Below are 20,061 nucleotides of genomic sequence, written 5' to 3'. Positions count from 1 at the left end.
GCATCAAGTATTTATTTGCCTTAATGATACTAACATTCCTTCGCTAAATTTTCCCTTTTCACTACCTGTTAACACCCTTCTACCTCCACTCAGGTGGTGGCAATGCATTCCTTACTTCATGCATCATACTAAGTCATAATATGGTTAGTTTAAGCTTAGGGCCACTATGTAAATACAGCCGTGGGAATCACCTCATAGGACTTAGCTCAGTAGCATGAATCCAATTTACTGCATCTAAATCAATATATTTATTTTACTCATTAGATTTGTATCCTGCCTTTATTGCTTTGGTGGGGAGGGGGGGAAATGCGATGGCTCAGTGGTTAAAGATGCTGAGCTTGTCAGCTGGAAACCTGACAGTCCAGGTTCGAGACCCGAGCGCCGTGCAATGGGGTGAGCTCCTGTCCCTTGCTGCAGCTCCTGCCCACCTAGCAGTTCGAAAGCATGCAAACGCGAGTACATAAATAGGTACCACTTCGGTGGGAAGGTAACAGCGTTCCGTGTGCCTCAGGGTATAGTCATGCTGGCCACATGATCACGGAAATGTCTTCGGATAAGGCTGGCTCCCTTGGCTAAGAAACGGAGATGAGCACCGTTTCCTAGAGTTGGACTTAAGTGGGCTGGGGAAAACTACCTTTATCTTTTCTTACTTTATAAGTAACTCAAGGCAGTGAACATACCTAATAATCCTTCCTTCTAGTTGCCCTTCAATAAACAGCTCCGTGAGGTGGGTTGGACTGACAGAAAGTGATACGTTACCATCACATATCCAAAAATTCAAATGACGCTGCTTGCCAAATGGGAAAAAGCATCTACCAGAAGATGATGGTTTAAGATTTACAGTACACTTTGTAAGATGAACCTCAGAGGAAATCCTGCAGTCCCTCCTCCTTGCCAAATGAAGGGGCTGAAGATGGCCTTCATAGTTTTTATTTACAAAACGCAGGAGCTGAATACTGGGTGTTTTTTTTAACACACACACACACACACACACACACACAAAGGTAAAACAAAGCAAGGCATTTTACACTTGGCAGCTTCCAAGAAAATGCTTTTAGCAACAGGTCAGACCTTCAACTTTGCCTGCTATTGAAGCACTTGTAGCAACAATCTCTTACACAACCAGCTGAAAATTAGAAACTCCGAACTCTTTGTTGAATCTTTGTTGCTGGGGCCAAGGGGATCTCTCTACTGTGTTGACTGGCTCTGTTTATTCCAAATGTCAATCGTTCTTTTAAGAATTTCATCAAACACCAGGTCTGCTTTCCTGACTTCCTTGTTGTTGCAGCCAACTTGGGGGCAGCTGTAAAAAGAAGGAGAAAGAATCTGAGTTAAAATCACATTCAAATGAGCAAAACAGAATTTCTCACTTGAAGTCCAATGGGGCGTTTCTGATTAGCTTCCTCGGTGGGAAAACAATCCTCAGCGGAAGTGTTATTTTATCCACCTTTCAAACCTAGAAACAAGACATTAGCTTTAAAATTAGCTCCATTTTAGTTAATGCCTGCCTGCCAATGGAAATACCTGACGTTAGCAATGGACACAAGGCAAAGGGCTACTTTCATTCATCTTACCCACATGCCGAGATCTGTTTTGGATATTGTATTGGTTTAATAATTGAGCAGAGAGCACACATTGGCTATGGTGGCTCAATTCTGAAACAGCCTTTCAATAGAGCTGCACCTTCCCTTCCTTTGACTCTTCAAAGCCTCTCTTTGGTTACCTTGGGTTCAGGTGCAAAAGGCAGAATCTCCCTCAGACGTTTGAACTGTGACTCCTATGCTTCATGATCAAAAGTCTGCACTGCCCAGTGATTAATGGGAGTTGTAGTTTGGCAAATAGGAAGGTACTAGACCAGGCATGTCAAACGGCTGGCCCGCGGGCCGGATGCATCATACTAAAACCGCACCCACTCCATTGCCGGCAATGGGGGAAAAGGTCGCGATACGTCATGCAATGTCACGCGATGTCGCAAGTTTGACATGCCTGTATTAGACTGTAGAAACTTGACTTCTATGCCATCTCTCTTCTTTCCCCGTTATGTTGTCTTCATTAACTTCAGGTGAGCAGTAACAGGTAAGCAAGAATTTCTGATTTCCAGGTGTCTAAAAATCGTAACAGTTAAAAAAAATATCCCCTCCAGTTAACTACCGGTATATGGGTGAAAAAGCAAGCTGGAAGGGGGCTGGATCAGTGGTGGGATTCAAGCAGTTTGCACCGGTTCGGTAGAACCGGTAGCTAAATTTTGCTGAGTTCAGAGAACCGGCTTAATGCATAGTGGTTCTGGAAGTCCAGTCTAGGCTCAGAGGTCTGAAGGAGGCTTCCCAGGCCTAGAATGGCCCGCCAGAAGTGAGTGGATGCCACTTCCGGAAGTCCGTTCTAGGCCTCGGAGGCCCAGGCCTGCATCCAATAAGAGAACTGGTTGTTCAGGTATTTGAACCACTGGGCTGGATCTTGGAGCAAATATCTCGAGAACCTGTGAGGACCCCAGTCCCGATGAAAACTCCTCGCCTTGGGTATGTTCCTAGGTTGTTGTTTTTTTCTGTGATGTGTTTCTCTCCACCTCCTCAAAGGATCTTAAGATTCTGAGAAAAACAAAACCAATTCTCCTAGCCTGCAATTGGAGTGCCTTTATACAGGTAGTCCTTGATTTACAACAGTTCATTTAGTGACCATGCAAAGTTACAACGGCACTGACAAATGTGACATATGACTGTTTTTCACACTTACCCCCATTGCAACATTCCCATGGTCACATGACCAAAATTCAGATGCTTAGCAATTGGTTCATATTTATGACGGTGGCAGTGTCCTGGGGTCATGTGATCAACTTTTACAGCCTTCTGACAAGCAAAGTCAATGGGGAAGCCAGAGTCACTTAACAACCATGTTACTAACTTAACAACTGTAGTGATTCACTTAACAATTGTTGCAAGAAAGGTCATAAAATGGGTCAAAAATCACTTAACAAATGTTTCACTTAGCAACAGAAATCTTGAGCTCAGTTGTGGGTCATAACTTGAGGACTACCTATATACAGTTGCCTGGTATCTTATTTTCAAGAAAGTATGTCCATAAAAGCAGTTTATAAATATATGCAACTAGGTAATGAATCATCCAATTTGGTGCAGAATGCACATTGATTATAGTGCTTTGGATTACAGTGAGAATGATCTGAATGTGTAAAATTCAAGAGTTCTGTAAGGTAAAACTGAATCTGCCTTGCAGGTTATGATCTCAGCTCCATGCTCAGAGTTGGTGTATTCTTTGAAGTGTTTTGGCACATATTGCACTCACACACAAAAAAAACACAACACAAATTAAGATAACTTCTTGGCTGACATCCTTCCCTATTTACTTAATTTTATATAAATGTAGTTCAGTTTGAAGGGGCATTTTTTTAAAAAGCCGGGAAGAATGAATACATGCAAAGAAAATAACAAGCCATATGCTGAATTTTGGAAGGGATTTTTCTAAGATTTAATGCTAACCTTCTGTGGTAGGTGAATCGGCTCTGCTTGGGGAGTGAGAATGCTGAAGGTAATTATATAAACAGGTGAGAATGGATAGCCTTGGGAGGAATGAGTTTCTGAGAATTGGGAACATTTCTCCTTGTAGATCAATTTTAAGTGAGACACAATTTGCCTGTGGGGGTAATAATGAATAAATAGCATTATAGACTGTAGAGTCTGCATATTGTTTGATACCTTCAAAGAACTGTGCAGATGAGAACTTCTAGATTCTTATCCTCTGAGAGGTTTGAAGAGACAAGGGAGAAGACAGGTGAAAAGACAGTTTTCTTGGGTGACAGAGAAACACTAAGGTAAAGGTAAAGGTTCCCCCGCACATGCATGCTAGTCGTTTTCGACTCTAGGGGTCGGTGCTCATCTCTGTTTCAAAGCCAAAGAGCCAACGCTTGTCCGAGGATGTCTCCGTGGTCATGTGGCCGGCATGACTAGATGCCAAAGGCACACAGAACGCTGTTACCTTCCCACCGTAGTGGTCCCTATTTTTCTACTTGCATTTTTACGTGCTTTCGAACTGCTAGGTTGGCAGAAGCTGGGACGAGTAACAGGCGCTCACTCTGTTACGCGGCACTCGGGATTCGACCCGCCAAACTGCCGACCTTCTGATCGACAAGCTCAGCGTCCTAACCCACTGAGCCACCGCGTCCCTCAGAGAAACACTACAGAAAGCCAAATAGTTTGAAAAATAGAAGAAGGCTCCACAACCATTTGCAGTATTCCTGTGACCTTGAGGGCACCGCTAAACCTCCAAGTGGCCTCAACGACTCTCAGAGAGAGTGCTAGCAACCAGTTGACTGCAAGGAATAGAAATCTTTCCATCCTCCACCATTCAGTCAGAACTGAAGAAGCTTCTTGGATGAGAAGGGAAACACCTTCAAGGAAAAGCAGAGTCCAGTTGCCTTTTGGGGGAAAAAAACACCTTTGGGACAAATAGGGACTGGATGACTGAGAATCTCCATAGGCCTATGAAAGATAGAGGGTCCCCCCTCCAAAAAAATAAAACAAAATTCAGGAATACACCAACTCTGATCACTGAATACAGACAGCTATGTTTAAACTAGCAATTTCTTCATTTCTGTAACCATCTCTCAGGAATCTGATATGATGCAATATGTGGCATTTGCAAGCTTAAATGGGTTTCAAAAACATGAAGTAATGCTTTCAGCCCTTAAGATAATACCTGGGATGGCAAAAAGAGTTTTCACGATACGTTTTCCTACTGTTGCCAAAAACAAAGTTTGATTCCTATAGCTATTGTTGGCTCTTCCTTCTCATTTCTAAAATGTTCCCAAACCTTTCATCTCCATGATTCTTATCTAATGCTATCCTGTTCCCTGTCTTAAAAAAAGTTTGAAAGATAAACACACATAACCACAGTGTATTGCAGTTGTATGCTCTAGGTCAGGGATAGGCAACCATGGCTCTTTTATGACTCGTGGACTTCAACTCCCAGAATTCCTGAGCCAGCCATGCTGAGGGAAAAGGGAGAGGTTTCCAAGCTGAGCCATGCTGGCTCAGGAATTCTGGGAACTGAAGTCCACGAGTCATAAAAGAGCCAAGGTTGCCTACCCCTGCTCTAGGTCATAAGTGTGAAAAATAGTCATATGTCACTTTTTTCAGTGCCGTCACTAAATGAACTGTTGTAAGTCGAGGACCACCTGTATATAAAGGCACTCCCATTTGAAGGCTAGGGGAATTGTTTTTGTTTTTTATCAGAATCTTAAAATCCTTTACGGAGGTGGAGAGAAATTCTAACAACATAGCCAAGGCCAGGAGTTTTCATCAGGACTGAGATCCTCACAGGTTTTCAGAGATATTTGCTCCAAGATCCAGCCCCTTCCGGCTTGCTTTTTCATCAGTGTAATTAACTGGAAAGCATATCTTAAAGATGATAGATAGATAGATAGATAGATAGATAGATAGATAGATAGATAGATAGATAGATAGATAAAGGTAAAGGTTCCCCCGCACATGTGTGCTAGTCATTTCCAACTCTAGGGGCCGGTGCTCATCTCCGTTTCAAAGCCGAAGAGCCAGCGCTTGTCCGAGGACGTCTCCGTGGTCATGTGGCCGGCATGACTAGACGCCAAAGGCGCACGGAACGCTGTTACCTTCCCACCGTAGTGGTCCCTATTTTTCTACTTGCATTTTTTACGTGCTTTCGAACTTCTAGGTTGGCAGAAGCTGGGACGAGTAACAGGCGCTCACTCTGTTACATGGCACTCGGGATTCGACCCGCCAAACTGCCGACCTTCTGATCGACAAGCTCAGCGTCCTAACCCACTGAGCCATAGATAGATAGATGAGAGAGAGCGATAGAAAGGACAGACACAGACATGATGTTACGTGATTGCATCACTTACCTATGGCAATCCTGGTTGCCAACATAATCCCAGAATTGGACAGGCTGTTAGGGGGGAAAGGTAAAAGTGCCAGGTAAGGTGAGAGCGGAGGGCAGAAAGTTGGTGGGCAGAGGAGTACTATGAGTAGGCCTGAACAGGCAGGCAGAAGAGGTACTACAGAGTACAAGATCACTGAGGTCTTTTAGTCTGTGGGGCTCCTCAGGAGAACAAAAGGAGCATCTTACATTGACTTTACTTGTGAAAAGCTGGCATGGAAGTTTGCGATCACATGACTGTAGCTCGCTGCACTGTCCAATCACAGGCTGGGCGCATGGGTACCTAGATCATGATCGCCTGACTGCGGGGATGCTGTGACGGCATCCCCCAACTTCTATACCAGTTGTTCAGTTCCCTTACTCAGCGCCACTGCACTTTAAGCGGTTGGCGGAACAAGTGGTGGCAACTGAAGGATTAGCTGTATTTTGCTTTCTCCCCATTTCTCAACAGAAGAGGCAGAAGAGTGATGGGCTGGAAGTTGCATTTCAAGTCAGATCTCTCTTGAAATGGTGGAAGGACATGTCAAACGGAAGGAGGAAGAGACGATAACAACAATAATAAGGATTGTATATAGCCCGCTCAAGAAGCTCACAAAACCTGGAATGCTGCATCCAGCTTTGATCACCACGATATAAAAAAAAAGGAGATTCTAGAAAGAGTGCTGAGAAGAGCAACAAAGATGATTAGGACACTGAAGGCTAAAACATATGAAGAATAGTTGCAGGAACTGGGTATGCCTAGTTTAACGAAGAGAAGGACTATAGGTGACACGATAGCACTGTTTCAAAATCTAAGGAGCTGACACAAAGAAGAGGGTGTCAACCTCTTCTCCAAGGCACCTGAAGGCAGGACAAGACGCAATGGATGGAACTTAATCGAGGAGAGAAGCAACCGAGAACTAAGGGGAAATTTCCTGACAGAACAACTTGTGGAACAACTTGCCTCTAGAAGTTGTGGATGCCCCATCATTGGAAGTTTTTAAGAAGAGATTGGACAACCACAGCCTCTTTGTGAGCATGTGCGCCGTCACCCCAGTCCTAGGCCTTCAACTGGGTTTTATTTAAAAAAAACCCAGGCCTCCACCCCTGTGTGCAAAAAAAAAAAAAGGTTCAATCAATCAATCAATCAATTTCAACTTCTCGCATGGGAAAAAAAGATCTTGCAAAGTTGGAATTGATTGATTGAACTTTTTAGTCCCACCCAGTCTGCTGTTACCACTGTAGCCACGCCCACCCAATGGGCCATGCCCACCTAATGGGCCATGCCCACCCAATGGGCCACAGCCACCGGGCACCCAATGATACATAAGTGGGTTTTGGGTTGCAGTTTGGGCCCTCGGTCTCTAAAAGGTTCACCATCGCTGGTATAGGGTTTCCTGACTGAGCAGGGGGTTGGACTAGAAGACCTCCCAAGGTCTCTTCCCACTCTGTTACTTTCTGTTAAATCAATTGCTGCAAAATCCGTCAAAAGTGCAAGGGTGCAAGGATCTTTCTCTCCTTCCCCGTAAAAAGTGGCTATTAAAATGCCCTCTGCTAGACGTTCCCTGCCCATTTTCAAACTGCTTCTGCTTCAGATATGATTGCTGTAAGCCCTTTTGACAGAACCTGTTTTAAAACCTGGGCCCAATTCGCAACCTCTGCAGCACAGGGGCCCAGGAGCGGAGAGACGGACTCAGCCACAGCCACTCTTGAGGCCTTTCTCTCCGCAAGCAGCTCCAGATTTCCCGTCTGGGAAGGCGTTTGCCCCAGACTGACAAAGGCTTTTCTCCGCTGCTGTGTCTCCAGCGTGGTGCATTTGCCTTGGGCAAACCACAGAGTCTCACAGTTTGGGGTTTGTTTCTCCCAATCTACAAAGAGGTGAAGATAATTATTATTTATCTGGCACATGTTTTTTGCCCAGATTAATTAATTCTGTTAAATTGCCTAGAAAGCCTCCAGTCAAAAAGGAGAGCTGTATGACACAGGCGGGCTGGTACTTCTGTTGCTCAGCAATTATTCTCGGCTCCCGTAAGAAGCAACAGGGAGGGGGATGTTTTATTTATTTATTTTATTCATCACATTTTTTTATAGCATCCATCACACACACGGTGAGTCTGGGCAGCGTACAGCAATTTGTTGGGAGCGGGTCACCCAAGGAGGACCTGAAAGGAACCACTGGTTTAAACACAAAGATTTAACCCACAGAAAATATACCACTGGCAACATTTCGTATTGAATCTATCCACAAGCATGTGTTTAAACTTTGCTGAGAGTTATCTAGGAAACCAGCTTCATAATGGGAAAGAATGGTTTGCCAATTCTTTATCTAGAGCAGGGGTCTTCAAACTTGGCCCTTTTATGACTCGTGGACTTCAACTCCCAGAATTCCTCAGCCAGCGTGCCTGGCTGAGGAATTCTGGGAGTTGAAGTCCACGAGTCATAAAAGGGCCAAGTTTGAAGACCCCTGATCTAGAGCAATGTTTCACAAACTTGGTAACTTTAAGATGTCTGGACCAATTCCCAGAATCCTCCAGCCAGCACAATTGGCTGGGGAATTCTGGGAGTTGAAGTCCACTCTTCTTAAAATTGGTAAGGTTCAGAAACACTGATCTATGGTAAGAAAGAAATTTGGAAGATTCTCCATTCCAAAGTGTAATCGTCTATTTATTGAGCTGCCTAAAAATGGAATCCATTTATCCCAAACACAGAATAGTGCCAAGTGCTGAGATGACATTACTTTAAGACTCTGGTCTAAATCCACAATCCAAGTTGAAGTCCATACATCTTAAAATTGCCCAGTTTGAGAAACACTGAAGGTTGCCCAAGGTTGCTGCAGCAGAACACCCATAATCATGAATTCACCTGATGACGCCCACACATTACTTTCCAGGTTACTGGAAATCTGAAAAACTAGCTATTTCTTTACTGACACATGTTCAGTGGACCTCAAACAACAAAATGGTACAAGAGAACTCCAAGGTAGTAAAAAGTATTGGCCACTCTTGATGGGGCTGAGATGACATATTACATTAGATCATCATCTAGTTTTAACTGACCATCTCTGTTGAATCTTGCTGTATGTTTTGTAGACCCTGGTTATGACATGGAGCAATGTATGAACCCAGCCAACTATGGACTAAGCAACCAGACAACGTCCTCTGTGAATTCAGACAATAGCTCAGATGCTCTTGTGGGTTCTGAAATTAAGAATTGTGAAAGGAATCTATTGAAGGAGATAAAGAGTGTTCTGGTAGAGTGTGGGATAAGGTCTGGAGTCTGTTGAGAAGAAATTAAAAACAAGGTCAGTGCTGATAAGTTTTCCTGCTGCTTACAGGATCTAAATATTCAGCTTGGATATTGTTAAATGTTATTTTTCCCCCTAGAAATTTAGATACAACAGAAGCCAGCTCAGCAAGAACGGTTCTTTCTTATATTTCAGCTTTTTATTGCCATTTACTAGACTGGCCCTCAATTCAAATAATGTAAAACAAAAAAGGACCGTGCAAACGCAAATTCAAAAAGATGGTTGTTTGCTACTTCCTGATCATGGGGTAGCATGGCTCAGGAACCAATTGCTGGCGAACCACAGTGGAGGAAGACTTCTCGGAAGCTTCTGGTTAATCTATAAATTGACACTAGAAGGCTGGACAAGACAGGCCAATGGTTTGATCCCGGAGAGCTCCTTTTATGCTCTTAGGTTGCCAAAGGCAATCCAGCAAACTAGTCAGAACACAGCCTGTTATAACTCTCTAGTACAAATATTTCATCTGGATCCTTGCTTGACTCATCTTTAATATTGTACCTGGTGTTAATTATACCTTGAGAGAGAAATTACACGCTGCTGCACCTGCCACGGACAGGCAGGTGGGTGAAGGAAGGAATGGCGACAACCGTAAGCTTCCCAGGTACCAAATAATATTGCCACTTGCCTTAGCTGCCATTTAAGATAAGGGAATCCATACTTTGGGATGGAAAGCAAAATTAGGGGGGAAAAACATGGCATGCTTTTGCGCTAAATTCCTCATTCCTGTTCCAAATTGGTTTGCTTTATGGCTAACAATACATCCCCAGGACTAATACTTCAAAGAGCGGTTTCTTTCTCCAACTAACATACAGTAATTAGCATTTGATTATTTATACTACTGTTATCAGACATCCAAGACAGGTAAGCGCATAAGAAAGCTGCTTTTTTCCATTCTACTTCCTCTAGTTACGTCAGATTACAGTTCCTATTAGCAACTCTGGTAGCTGGGGATAATTTAAGAGATGCAATTCAGAGTTCTCACTGAAGGCCCAAACAACCAAGCTCCAATTAGGCTATTTTGGACGCAACCTGCGAAGACAATTTCTGGAAAAGAGGGGAGGAAGGAAAGAGAAGAGGGCAAAGAGCAGGATGGATTCGGTTAGAGTGGCGATGGGCGCGGCGTTGGAAGACTTGAAAATTAGCTTGGAGACAGATTACCCTGAAGGAGGTCTACCGGTGTGGCTGCTAGGAGGCAACGTGACGGCACCTAATAACCAATCCAGCACATCTGTTAGGGCTGGAGTAGAGCCTATTAAAAGCACTAGGACAGGGGTCCCCAACCCCAGGTCCGTGGACCGGTACCGGTCCATGGAATGCCATCAACCAGTCCACACAAACAAGCGAAGCGCCATCCGTGGGATGCAGGCAGCACACAAAACCGCGTACTCTCTGGTCCATGGAAAAACCTTTCTCCACGGTACCGGCCCCTGGTACTCAAACTAGGAGACACAGGAACTCTCGACTTACAAACACAATTATACCAAAAATAAGAGCCATGATGGTGCCGTGGTTAGAATGCAGTATTGCGGGCTGACTTTGTTCACTGCTGGCTCAAGGTTAACTCCGCCTGCCATCCTTCCGAGGTCGGTAAAATGAGGACCCCAGTTTTTTTTTGGGGGGGGGGCAATATGCTGACCCTATAAACCGCTTAGAGAGGGCTGAAAAGCACTATGAAGTGGCATATAAGTCTTAAGTGCTATTGCTATTTCTGTTGCGAGGTGAGGCAGTTGTTATGTGAGCTTTGCCGCATTTTAAGATCGTTCTTGCCACAGTTGTTAAGCAAATCACTGCAGTTGTCAAGTTAGTAATCTGGCTTCCCCAATGACTTTGCTTCTTAGAAGATAGCAAAAAGTGATCACATGACATTAGGACACCGCAAACGTCATCAGTGAGTCAGTTGTCAAGCAGCTGGATTTTGATCATGTGACCACGGAGCTGCTGCAACGGTTGTAAGTGTGAAAAGCAGTCATAAGTCACTTTTTTCAGTGCCGTTGTAGCTAAACAAACTGTTGTAGCCGAGGATTACCTATACTCCATGACAGCGACCTACATGTTACGGACGTGTTATCAAATGCATCTGTCATGGTTCCGACAGATGAAACTCTTCAAAGAACTTCGAGGCATTATTTACCTTAAAGAATCTTTATTTGAGTAGCATAGCATCGGCACTAACACAATCGAAGCCAAAATCTGAGTTTCCCCTCCCCTGAGCACATAGCATCAAAGCACAATTCCCTCCTCTAATTAACAGTCATAAATCACATTCTCCAATTAGTTGGAAATGCAGGCTTCCCCTCCAGTTCTCCAGCCCGCCAATTCTTACCATCTCTTATTTCAAAAACCTTGGTGCTCACACTAGTAACAGTATTGTTATGTCTAACTAAACTCCCATGCACATTCCTCCTCCTCCTCCCCCCCACCAATATCTTCTAATTCTAACTCTTAATTCTAAGAGTAAAGCATGAGAAAGAAAAGGGCTGCATCTCCATACGTTGTCAAAGCAAGAACATCCGATGTTAGCAGCGTTGACAGCATCCTTCAGTTGCCACTCTGCACAATATTTTTTATGAGGAAAAATGTCATGGTGAAAATTACCTATAACTTATTATGAGATAGTGAAATACACATCTGGTCTTGGGCATGCTTCCAAGCCAGAATTTTGTGAAGTCACACAATCTGCATTTTACCTCTGCAAGTTGAATAAGGTTTTCTCTCTCTTCTCTCCCCTTCCCCCCCCCGCCTCCACTTTCCATCAAAGCTGAGGACTACTTACTTGACTTTCTTATTACGTTGTTGTCTGCGCCGGATGTGTTCCAAGATGGCTTCTTCCTCATAGGTGTGGCCGCAGATTTTATTCCTAACTGGTTTCTTCATTTCTTCCTGCAATAAAGATATTGGGCAGCACAAGTGATTGTTCAACAACTCAGGATTGTCTGCCAGTGGCTTCTGTATTATTGTTGCAGCTCCACAAATTAAACCCCATTAATTGACACTATGACTACTGTTATTTATAATTATTGCTATGATATAATGCTGCCAGCACATGAAGTAATTTGCAATTGATTTTCTATCATACATGGAGATATAGACAGATATTTGCCCAAAGGGAGGGTAGGACAAATAAAAGGATTGCTGAATCAAGGTTTGAAAGAAGAGAAGGAAGAGAAGGAAAATAAAAGGTAAATACTTAAAAAAAGAGTAGGATTCCTGCAAGGATGGCAGAACCTGAGTCCAAAACTAAACAAGGCATCTTTTTTTACATTCTTAAAAAATAGAATATGTTCAAGAGTGCATAAGACGAGTAGGTTCACATTTGTCTTGCAAAATATTTATTTTATTTATTATTTATTAATTTAATTTGTATACCGCCCTTCTCCCGAAGGACTCAGGGCGGTGAACAGGGCAATACATAATAAAAACAAGATACAAAAATTAAAAATTATTAAAAGTGATTAAACAGCAATGCCCGTAATAAATTAGTACAGATTAAAAGTTAAGACCAATTTATAAAACCCGACCCCATCCCATCAGGCCAGGCCAGCTTGTTCAAAAAGGTGGGTTTTAAGATCGCGCCGGAAGGAGCGAAGGTCGGGTGCCATCCGGAGCTCAACCGGAAGATGGTTCCATAAATCCGGTGTGCCCACAGAGAACGCCCACCTCCTGGGGGCCACCAGTCGGCATTCTTTGACCGGTGGCACCCTGAGGAAGCCCTCTCTGTGGGAGCGTACTGGGCGGAGGGAAGTTGACGCCGGCCGCAGGTGCTCCCCAAGGTATTCCGGACCCATGCCATGTAGGGCTTTGTAGGTCATTACTAACACCTTGAACCTCACCCGGAAGACAACTGGAAGCCAATGCAGCTCGTGGAGCAAAGGTGTGACATGGGAGTGTTGGGAAACTCCCAACACAACTCTCGCGGCTGCATTCTGTACCAGTTGGAGCCTCCGAGTGGTCTTCAAGGGTAGCCCCACGTAGAGAGCGTTGCAGTAGTCAAGACGAGAGGTCACAAGCGCATGAGTGACCGTACGTAAGGCATCCCGGTCTAGATAGGGCCGCAACTGGCGCACCATTAGTGAACCACCAGAAATATATTTATGAAATAAATAAGGCAGAAAACAAGCGAAGAAGGGGGAATCACACCAGACCAAAATCTTCTGTGTTCAATTGTCTTAGGCCACGGGTCGGCAACCTTGGCTCTTTTATGACTCGCGGACTTCAACTCCCAGAATTCCCGAGCCAGCATAGCTGGCTCGGGAATTCTGGGAGTTGAAGTCCGCGAGTCATAAAAGAGCCAAGGTTGCCGACCCCTGTCTTAGGCACTGTATCCTTTTAGTTTTCAACCACACCAGTTTTTGTGTCCAAATTATGTTGCACAAACTGGTGGAATTGTTGCAGAAGAAAATCAGTTTGCAACCATTTCACACTTTTGATACAGAAAAAGTAACACTCCTCTTTAACTATTTCATTGCAGGCTTGAGCCAAAACTATTGATAAGCACCAAATATAGCAACAGACATGCTATACATGCATGTAACCTCCAGCATATGATTTCATGTTGCACAACGTGAGCAGAATGCAATTGTGGTTCTGCTTTGTCTTCTCTAGCTAGCATTGTGGGGTCCTTGGTGCTCTCTGAGCTTGGTTATTTTCTTGCAGACATTTCATCAACCAGCTAGGTAACATCATCAGTGCAAGAAGAGAGTGGGGAGACTAAACCTCACTCTCTTCTAGCACTGATAGTAGTACCTACTTAGGTAATGAAATGTCTACAAGAAAACTACCAAGCTCAGGGAACATCAAGGACCCCACAGATCAACCTTGAGCCACAAATATTCTCTTCTATTGGTAACCATCATCATTTCCTCTCTGCTACCTACATGCATGACTTACCTGTGTGATAGGGCAAATGAACTTCCTCTGACTTTGCGTCACTGCAACATCCTCATCGACTTGTTCAAGGGCTGGTCCTCCTTCTGCGTCTGGCTGGATCCCAACTGTAGCACGAGAGAACAGAGAAATGTCATTCAATCCCTTCTGATGCATCTGTTTCGGTCATGATGTATTTATTTGATTTCTACAGCCATCCATTTCCACAAGTGACAGCGTACATGAGAATAACGCACTTAACTATGGATGCAAATCTCCCTCTTTGAGAGAGATGAACAGTTCTGAAATGTGGATAGATAGATAGATAGATAGATAGATAGATAGATAGATAGATAGATAGACAGATAGATAGATAGACAGACAGATAGATAGATAGATGCTTTAAAAAAACTGTCATTGGTCAGATGTGATTAGTACTGGACTAGAGACCACAAGGAGCTCCCAATTCTGTACACTAGATCATCCCCCTTCTCCTTAAAGAACTCATTGGTAAAGCCCTCCAATATTGTTGTTGGGAATATTAGGTGGGCATATCCATAACCTCTACGAGTTCAACTACACGTAAACATGACTTTATAATTCCATTCTTGGCAGCAATAGACAAATAGAAGTCTTCTCCTGCTTTGGCTACGTGTCGCCATTAAGGCTGTTTTTCTCGGGTCCACTAAAGGTAGTCCTTGACTTACAACCATTTGTTTAGTTACCATTTCAAAGTTACAGCAGCAAGGAAAAAAGTGACTTACTTATGACTGGTTTTCAAGCTTGCAGCCACTGCAGCACCCCCATGGTCACGTGATCAAAATTTGGGCTCTTGGCAACTGTCATGGACTTTTGATGGTTGCACTGTCTCGGGGTCTTGTGATCACCATTTGTAACCTTCTCAGCCAGCTTCCGATGAGCAAAGTCAATAGGGAATTCACCTAATGACTGCATGATTCATTTAATGAATACAGTGATTCACTTAACAACAGGGGCAAAAAAGGTCATCAAATGGGAGAAAGCTCACTTGGGATCCAGCCAGAACTGCCTTGCTTAACAAAAGAAAATTTGAGCTCGATTGTGGTTGTAAATCGAGGACTATCTGTACTTGGATAGAATAAGAGAGAGGGGGGGTGGAAGGAAGGAAGGAGAGAGAGAGAGAGAAAGAAAGAAAGAAAGAAAGAGAGAGAGAGAGAGAGAGAAAGAAAGAAAGAAAAAGAAAGAAAAGGAAGGAAGGAAGGAAGGAAGGAAGGAAGAAGAGAGAGAGAGAGAGAGAGAGAGAGAGAGAGAGAGAGAGAGAGAGAGAGAGAGAGAGAGAGAGAGAGAGAGAGAGAGAGGCAAGGCAGGGAGGGAGAGAGAGAAAGAGAGAGAGACTTTCTGTTCCATTACCATAATAACTGGTTGGTATTATCATCTATTTTTCTAGCTTGGCTTTCAAAAGTACAACTTATTCCTACCCAACTTTATTGCTACTGCTAATAAGGGTAGATGGACAGATATCCCACATGTGTTTCATGACTGTGGAATGTCAACAGAGCATTTTCCATATAAGCTGATGTTTTGTGCACCTTGCCCTGAAGTTTGAGCTTATTAATACACCATTAACAATACAGTATATATGATCTTTGTTTCTATTTGTATTTCACACTATAACAAACTTCAGTAAAAAAAAAATACTGTATAGAGCGTAGGCTAGTGATCTATAACATATTACATATCTCTATGTACAGCAATCCAGCAGAGATGTTTTTGTGAACTGAAAGAAAGAGAGAAATACTTTTTATATTCTTAATGTATTCCCAACACTCAGGATAGATGGAGTTATATGAGAGAGTTTTGAATTAAGGGCTGGCAAAACCCAACTCCAGTATCGCTACCCAGATCATAGTTTCACTGTCAACCTTCCCAGATTAATTTTGGTCTTATAACGGGGGTTGAAAACTTGGGATGATTCATGCCGTTGATGAATCAAGCTATTTCTATGTAGTGCCATGCGTTGTTGCACCAGCTTAACTCCTTCCATCTGTCAAGGCAGAAAAACAAACAAAAAATGAGGTCTGCAGAATACAACTTTGTTTCTCGGCAGGAGTGGGATGCATGTATGTGGGGAGATGAATTTAGCTGGTGAAATAGAATGGAAGAGCATCATGGCTGTTACGTAATATCGTTCGTCTTCTCTCCTTTTGTGCCAAATAAAATCTGTTTCTCTACTTTTTTTTTTAAGCCACCAGACCAAAATATTTCAGAAACAGACAGCTGAAGGCTGGCTAGGCTACCTAAGTTTGCGCAAAGATTGCATTCAAACAGCCAATACAGGTAGTCCTTGACTTACGACCTCAAGTGAGCCCAAAATTTCTAAGTGAGACAGTTGTTTAGTGAGTTTTGCCCCATCTTACGACTTTTTTTTTTGCCACATTGTTAAGTGAATCACTGCAGTTGTAAAGTTAGTAACATGGTTGTTAAGCAAATGTGGTTTCCCCATTGACTTTGCTTGTCTGAAGATCGCAAAAGGTGATCACATGATCTTGGGACACAGCAACCGTCATAAATATGAACCAGTTGCCAAGCATCTGAGTTTTGATCTCGTGATCATGCGGATGCTGTAAAGGCAGTGGTGGGATTCAGCCGGTTCGTACCACTTTGGCAGAATCGGTAGCTAATTTTTTGTTGCCCAGGCCCAGAATGGACTTCCGGAAGCGGCATCCACACAGAGAACGGGTTGTTCACATAGTTGAATCTCACCACTGTGTAAAGACTATAACTCTGAAAATGGTCCTCAGTCACTTTTTTCAGTGCTGTTGTAACTTTGAACGGTCACTAACTGAATGGTTGTAAGTCGAGGACAACCTGTGACGCTCAAAGAGAATCCAAGATATAACGTGCTCAGGATGCCAACATCCAAGCGATTCTACTTCTTTTCCTATGAAAGCAAAAAAAGCAGGATAATTTGAGTTCACATGCCCTGAACCTTCACAGATCATGTTGGACCGTCATATATGGGTTGTTTGGTTTCGGCTCAGTCTGTCATGTGAATCCATCCGGGCGCGGTGATTGAAAAGTGGTGGTTTTTTGACTAAGCTCAATAAGGAGAAGCTAGCCAACTCTGGCTTACTCAACAAAAGTTCAGCACAAGAGCCTTCAGCCTGGCCTTTCCCACAGTGAGGATCAAAGCACGGTTCGGCCATCTGGGTACCCTCCAAATTCCAAGCCAGTACAGCCATGCTGGAGTTGTTAAGTCCCAGCACAACGGAAAGTAACAAGCTAGAGAATACTGGTGTTAGGGGAAAGAAAGGGCAAAACCTGTTATTCTAGTCTGAGCTCCTTGGGAGAAGGTCGAGAAAATAAATAAATAAATGAAATAATACAAAACAAAGCCTTCAAAAATTAACCAGCGAACTAGGAAACTCTGAGTGCGCATGCTGGCAGGGGTAATTCTGGGAGATGAAGTCCACTCATCTCAAAATTGCCAAGGCTGAGAAACTATGTCTTAGGAAAAGGGAGAATTAAGTAGCTTCAGGAGAAAGAAAGATAATAATAATAATAATAATAATAATAATAATAATAATAATAATAATAATAATAATAATAATAATAATAATAATAATAATAATAATATACCGGTAATAATAATAATAATAAAGTTGGAAGGGACCTTGGAGGTCATCCAGTCCAACCCCTTGCTCAGGCAGGAAACCCTATACCATTTCAGGCAAATGGCTGTCCAGTCTCTTCTTAAAAACCTCCAGTGTTGGAGCATTCACCACTTCTGGAGGCAGGTTGTTCCACTGGTTAATTGTTCTAACTGTCAGGAAGTTTCTCCCTAGTTCTAGGTTGCTTCTCTCCTTGACTAGTTTCCATCCGTTGCTTCTTGTCCTGCCTTCAGGCGCTTTGGAGAATAGCTTGACTCCTTCTTCTTTGTGGCAGCCCCTGAGATATTGGAACACTGCTATCATGTCACGCCTCACCCTTCTCTTCGTTAAACTACACATACCCAATTCCAGCAACTGTTCCCTATATGTTTTAGCCTCCAGCCCCCTAATTTGTTGCTCTTCTCTGTACCCTTTCTAGAGTCTCGACATCTTTTTTACACTGTGGTGACCAAAACTGGATGCAGTATTCCTGGTGTGGCCTTAACAAAGCATTGTAAAGTGGTATTAGTACTTCAGGTGATCTTGATTCTATCCCTCTGTTAATGCAGCCTAGCACTGTGTTGGCTTTTTTGGCAGCTGCAGCACACTGCTGGCTCATATTGAAGTGATTGTCTACTAGGACTCCGAGATCCCTCTCACAGTTACTACTATTGAGCAAGGTACCACCTGTACTATACCTATGCATTTGATTTTTCCTGCCTAAATGTAGAACCTTACTTTTTTCACCATTGAATTTCATTTTTTTTAGTTCTGCGTGAAACTAAATCTGGGACTGGTTTAAGAGCTAATCAAGGCTTTAAAGTTAGGCAGTTGCATGAAGACCTTTTTTTTTCCTTCTCAGCAGCGATATCAAAGGAAGGCTGGGGGATTCTGGGAGTTGAAGACCATACATCTGAAAGCGGCTAAGACTGAGAAACGCTGCCTTGGGGGCAGTTCTGTTTCACAAAAAAACCGGAGAGGTACAAAGCAGCTCGCTGCATTATTCACCGAGAGACTCTTAAGTGACAGACCTTCTCCAAGTAGCCCCCAACCAGTTTTACTCTGTGTAGTATCTTAAGCCATCAGACTTGGAGCATCATCTTCATAAACATACAAGAACCTGCTTTATTGAGACCATACAACGAAGCCTTTTCCGACCTGGCGCCCTTCAAACATATGATGGGCAATGGATGATGGGAAATATAGTCCCACACAACTGAATTAATATTATTTGCCTGGATAGCCAATGGCTTTTTTTTTCAAAGCAGCTGCTTTCTCCAGCCCTTCAAACATAAATCAGGCCAACTGGATATGGAAGCTGGAACCGTTTGAATCCAAGCATGAGCTGAAGTGCTTAAACTGTGTAAACAAGAAAAGTTGTCGTTCCACCTTTACACCTCTTTGTGTGTAAAATGGAGAAAGGGACGAGTCCATCAGAGGTTTAGAAAAGCCCATTATTTATTACTTTAGAGTAAAAATGTGATAGAATTGGAAGGTAACGAGGTCACTGAAATAGGGCAAGATGTTGGAATGCCTCAGCCTCCCATAAATTTAAGTTATATTCTTTTTTATTCTTTACCATAATATTTTATGAATATGCCTATAAAATTAATGTTTAAACATTTTCATTGCCTATTTCCATTGAGCTGGAGCCAGTTACTGTATTTTCTACAGCAAGTTCATTTTTAATAGTCGGAATTTGAACAATAATAAGGCCATTTTGTGGGATTCATTAACTGCGCTAATCAAGCCCTTATCTTTATAGATCTTTCTGTCTGCTAAGAAATCAAATGAGTTCTTCATTCAATAGCAATTTAAAGCAACCCTTTAATAGGTCTTTTCATGTAGGGCTTTAAGGAAGTACACTTTTAGAAGCTCTCAATTCACTCTACTTCTATTCCTCAAGGTCACATTATCAGTTATTATTAGTTATTTGCTTTATACTAGGATTGAGGCTTGGTACTTGGTACTGTCTTTTCAAGTCTGTTATCAGTAGTCTAACATCAGTGCCTTGAAAAACATGGGCTTGGGTATAATCAAAAAGAAATTACAACCAACAAAAAGAAATACTCCTTCACTTAAAACCATTTGTTTAAATACAGGTACTCCTAGACTTACAACCAACAAAAAGAAATAGTTGCCTTAAAACCATTTCTTTAAATACAGGTACTCCTAGACTTACAACCAACAAAAATAAATGTTTGACTTAAAACCATTTGTTTAAATACAGGTACTCCTTGACTTACAACCAACAAAAAGAACTACTCGACTTAAAACCATTTCTTTAAATACAGGTACTCCTAGACTTACAACCAACAAAAAGAAATAGTTGCCTTAAAACCATTTGTTTAAATACAGGTA

At 42.7% G+C, this 20,061-nt stretch overlaps 1 protein-coding gene across 1 annotated transcript in view; it reads right to left on the bottom strand.

Moving 5' to 3' along the window:
* Positions 1 to 921: 921 nt before the first annotated feature.
* Positions 922 to 20,061, bottom strand: part of NSMCE2 (NSE2 (MMS21) homolog, SMC5-SMC6 complex SUMO ligase) — a 265,597-nt gene continuing 246,457 nt past the window's right edge. The window contains exons 5-7 of the mRNA XM_081324456.1: positions 14,096 to 14,199; positions 11,982 to 12,088; positions 922 to 1,303 (exon numbers count right to left, since the gene is read on the bottom strand). Coding sequence (XP_081180582.1) covers positions 1,189 to 1,303; positions 11,982 to 12,088; positions 14,096 to 14,199 — 326 coding nt within the window. The 3' untranslated portion in view covers positions 922 to 1,188. The remainder of the gene's footprint in view (positions 1,304 to 11,981; positions 12,089 to 14,095; positions 14,200 to 20,061) is intronic.

The sequence above is a fragment of the Vipera berus genome (genome assembly GCF_964194415.1).
Source record: "Vipera berus genome assembly, chromosome: 3".
In the NCBI taxonomy this organism is placed as follows: domain Eukaryota; kingdom Metazoa; phylum Chordata; class Lepidosauria; order Squamata; family Viperidae; genus Vipera; species Vipera berus.
This window is presented reverse-complemented; position numbering and strand designations above follow the sequence as displayed.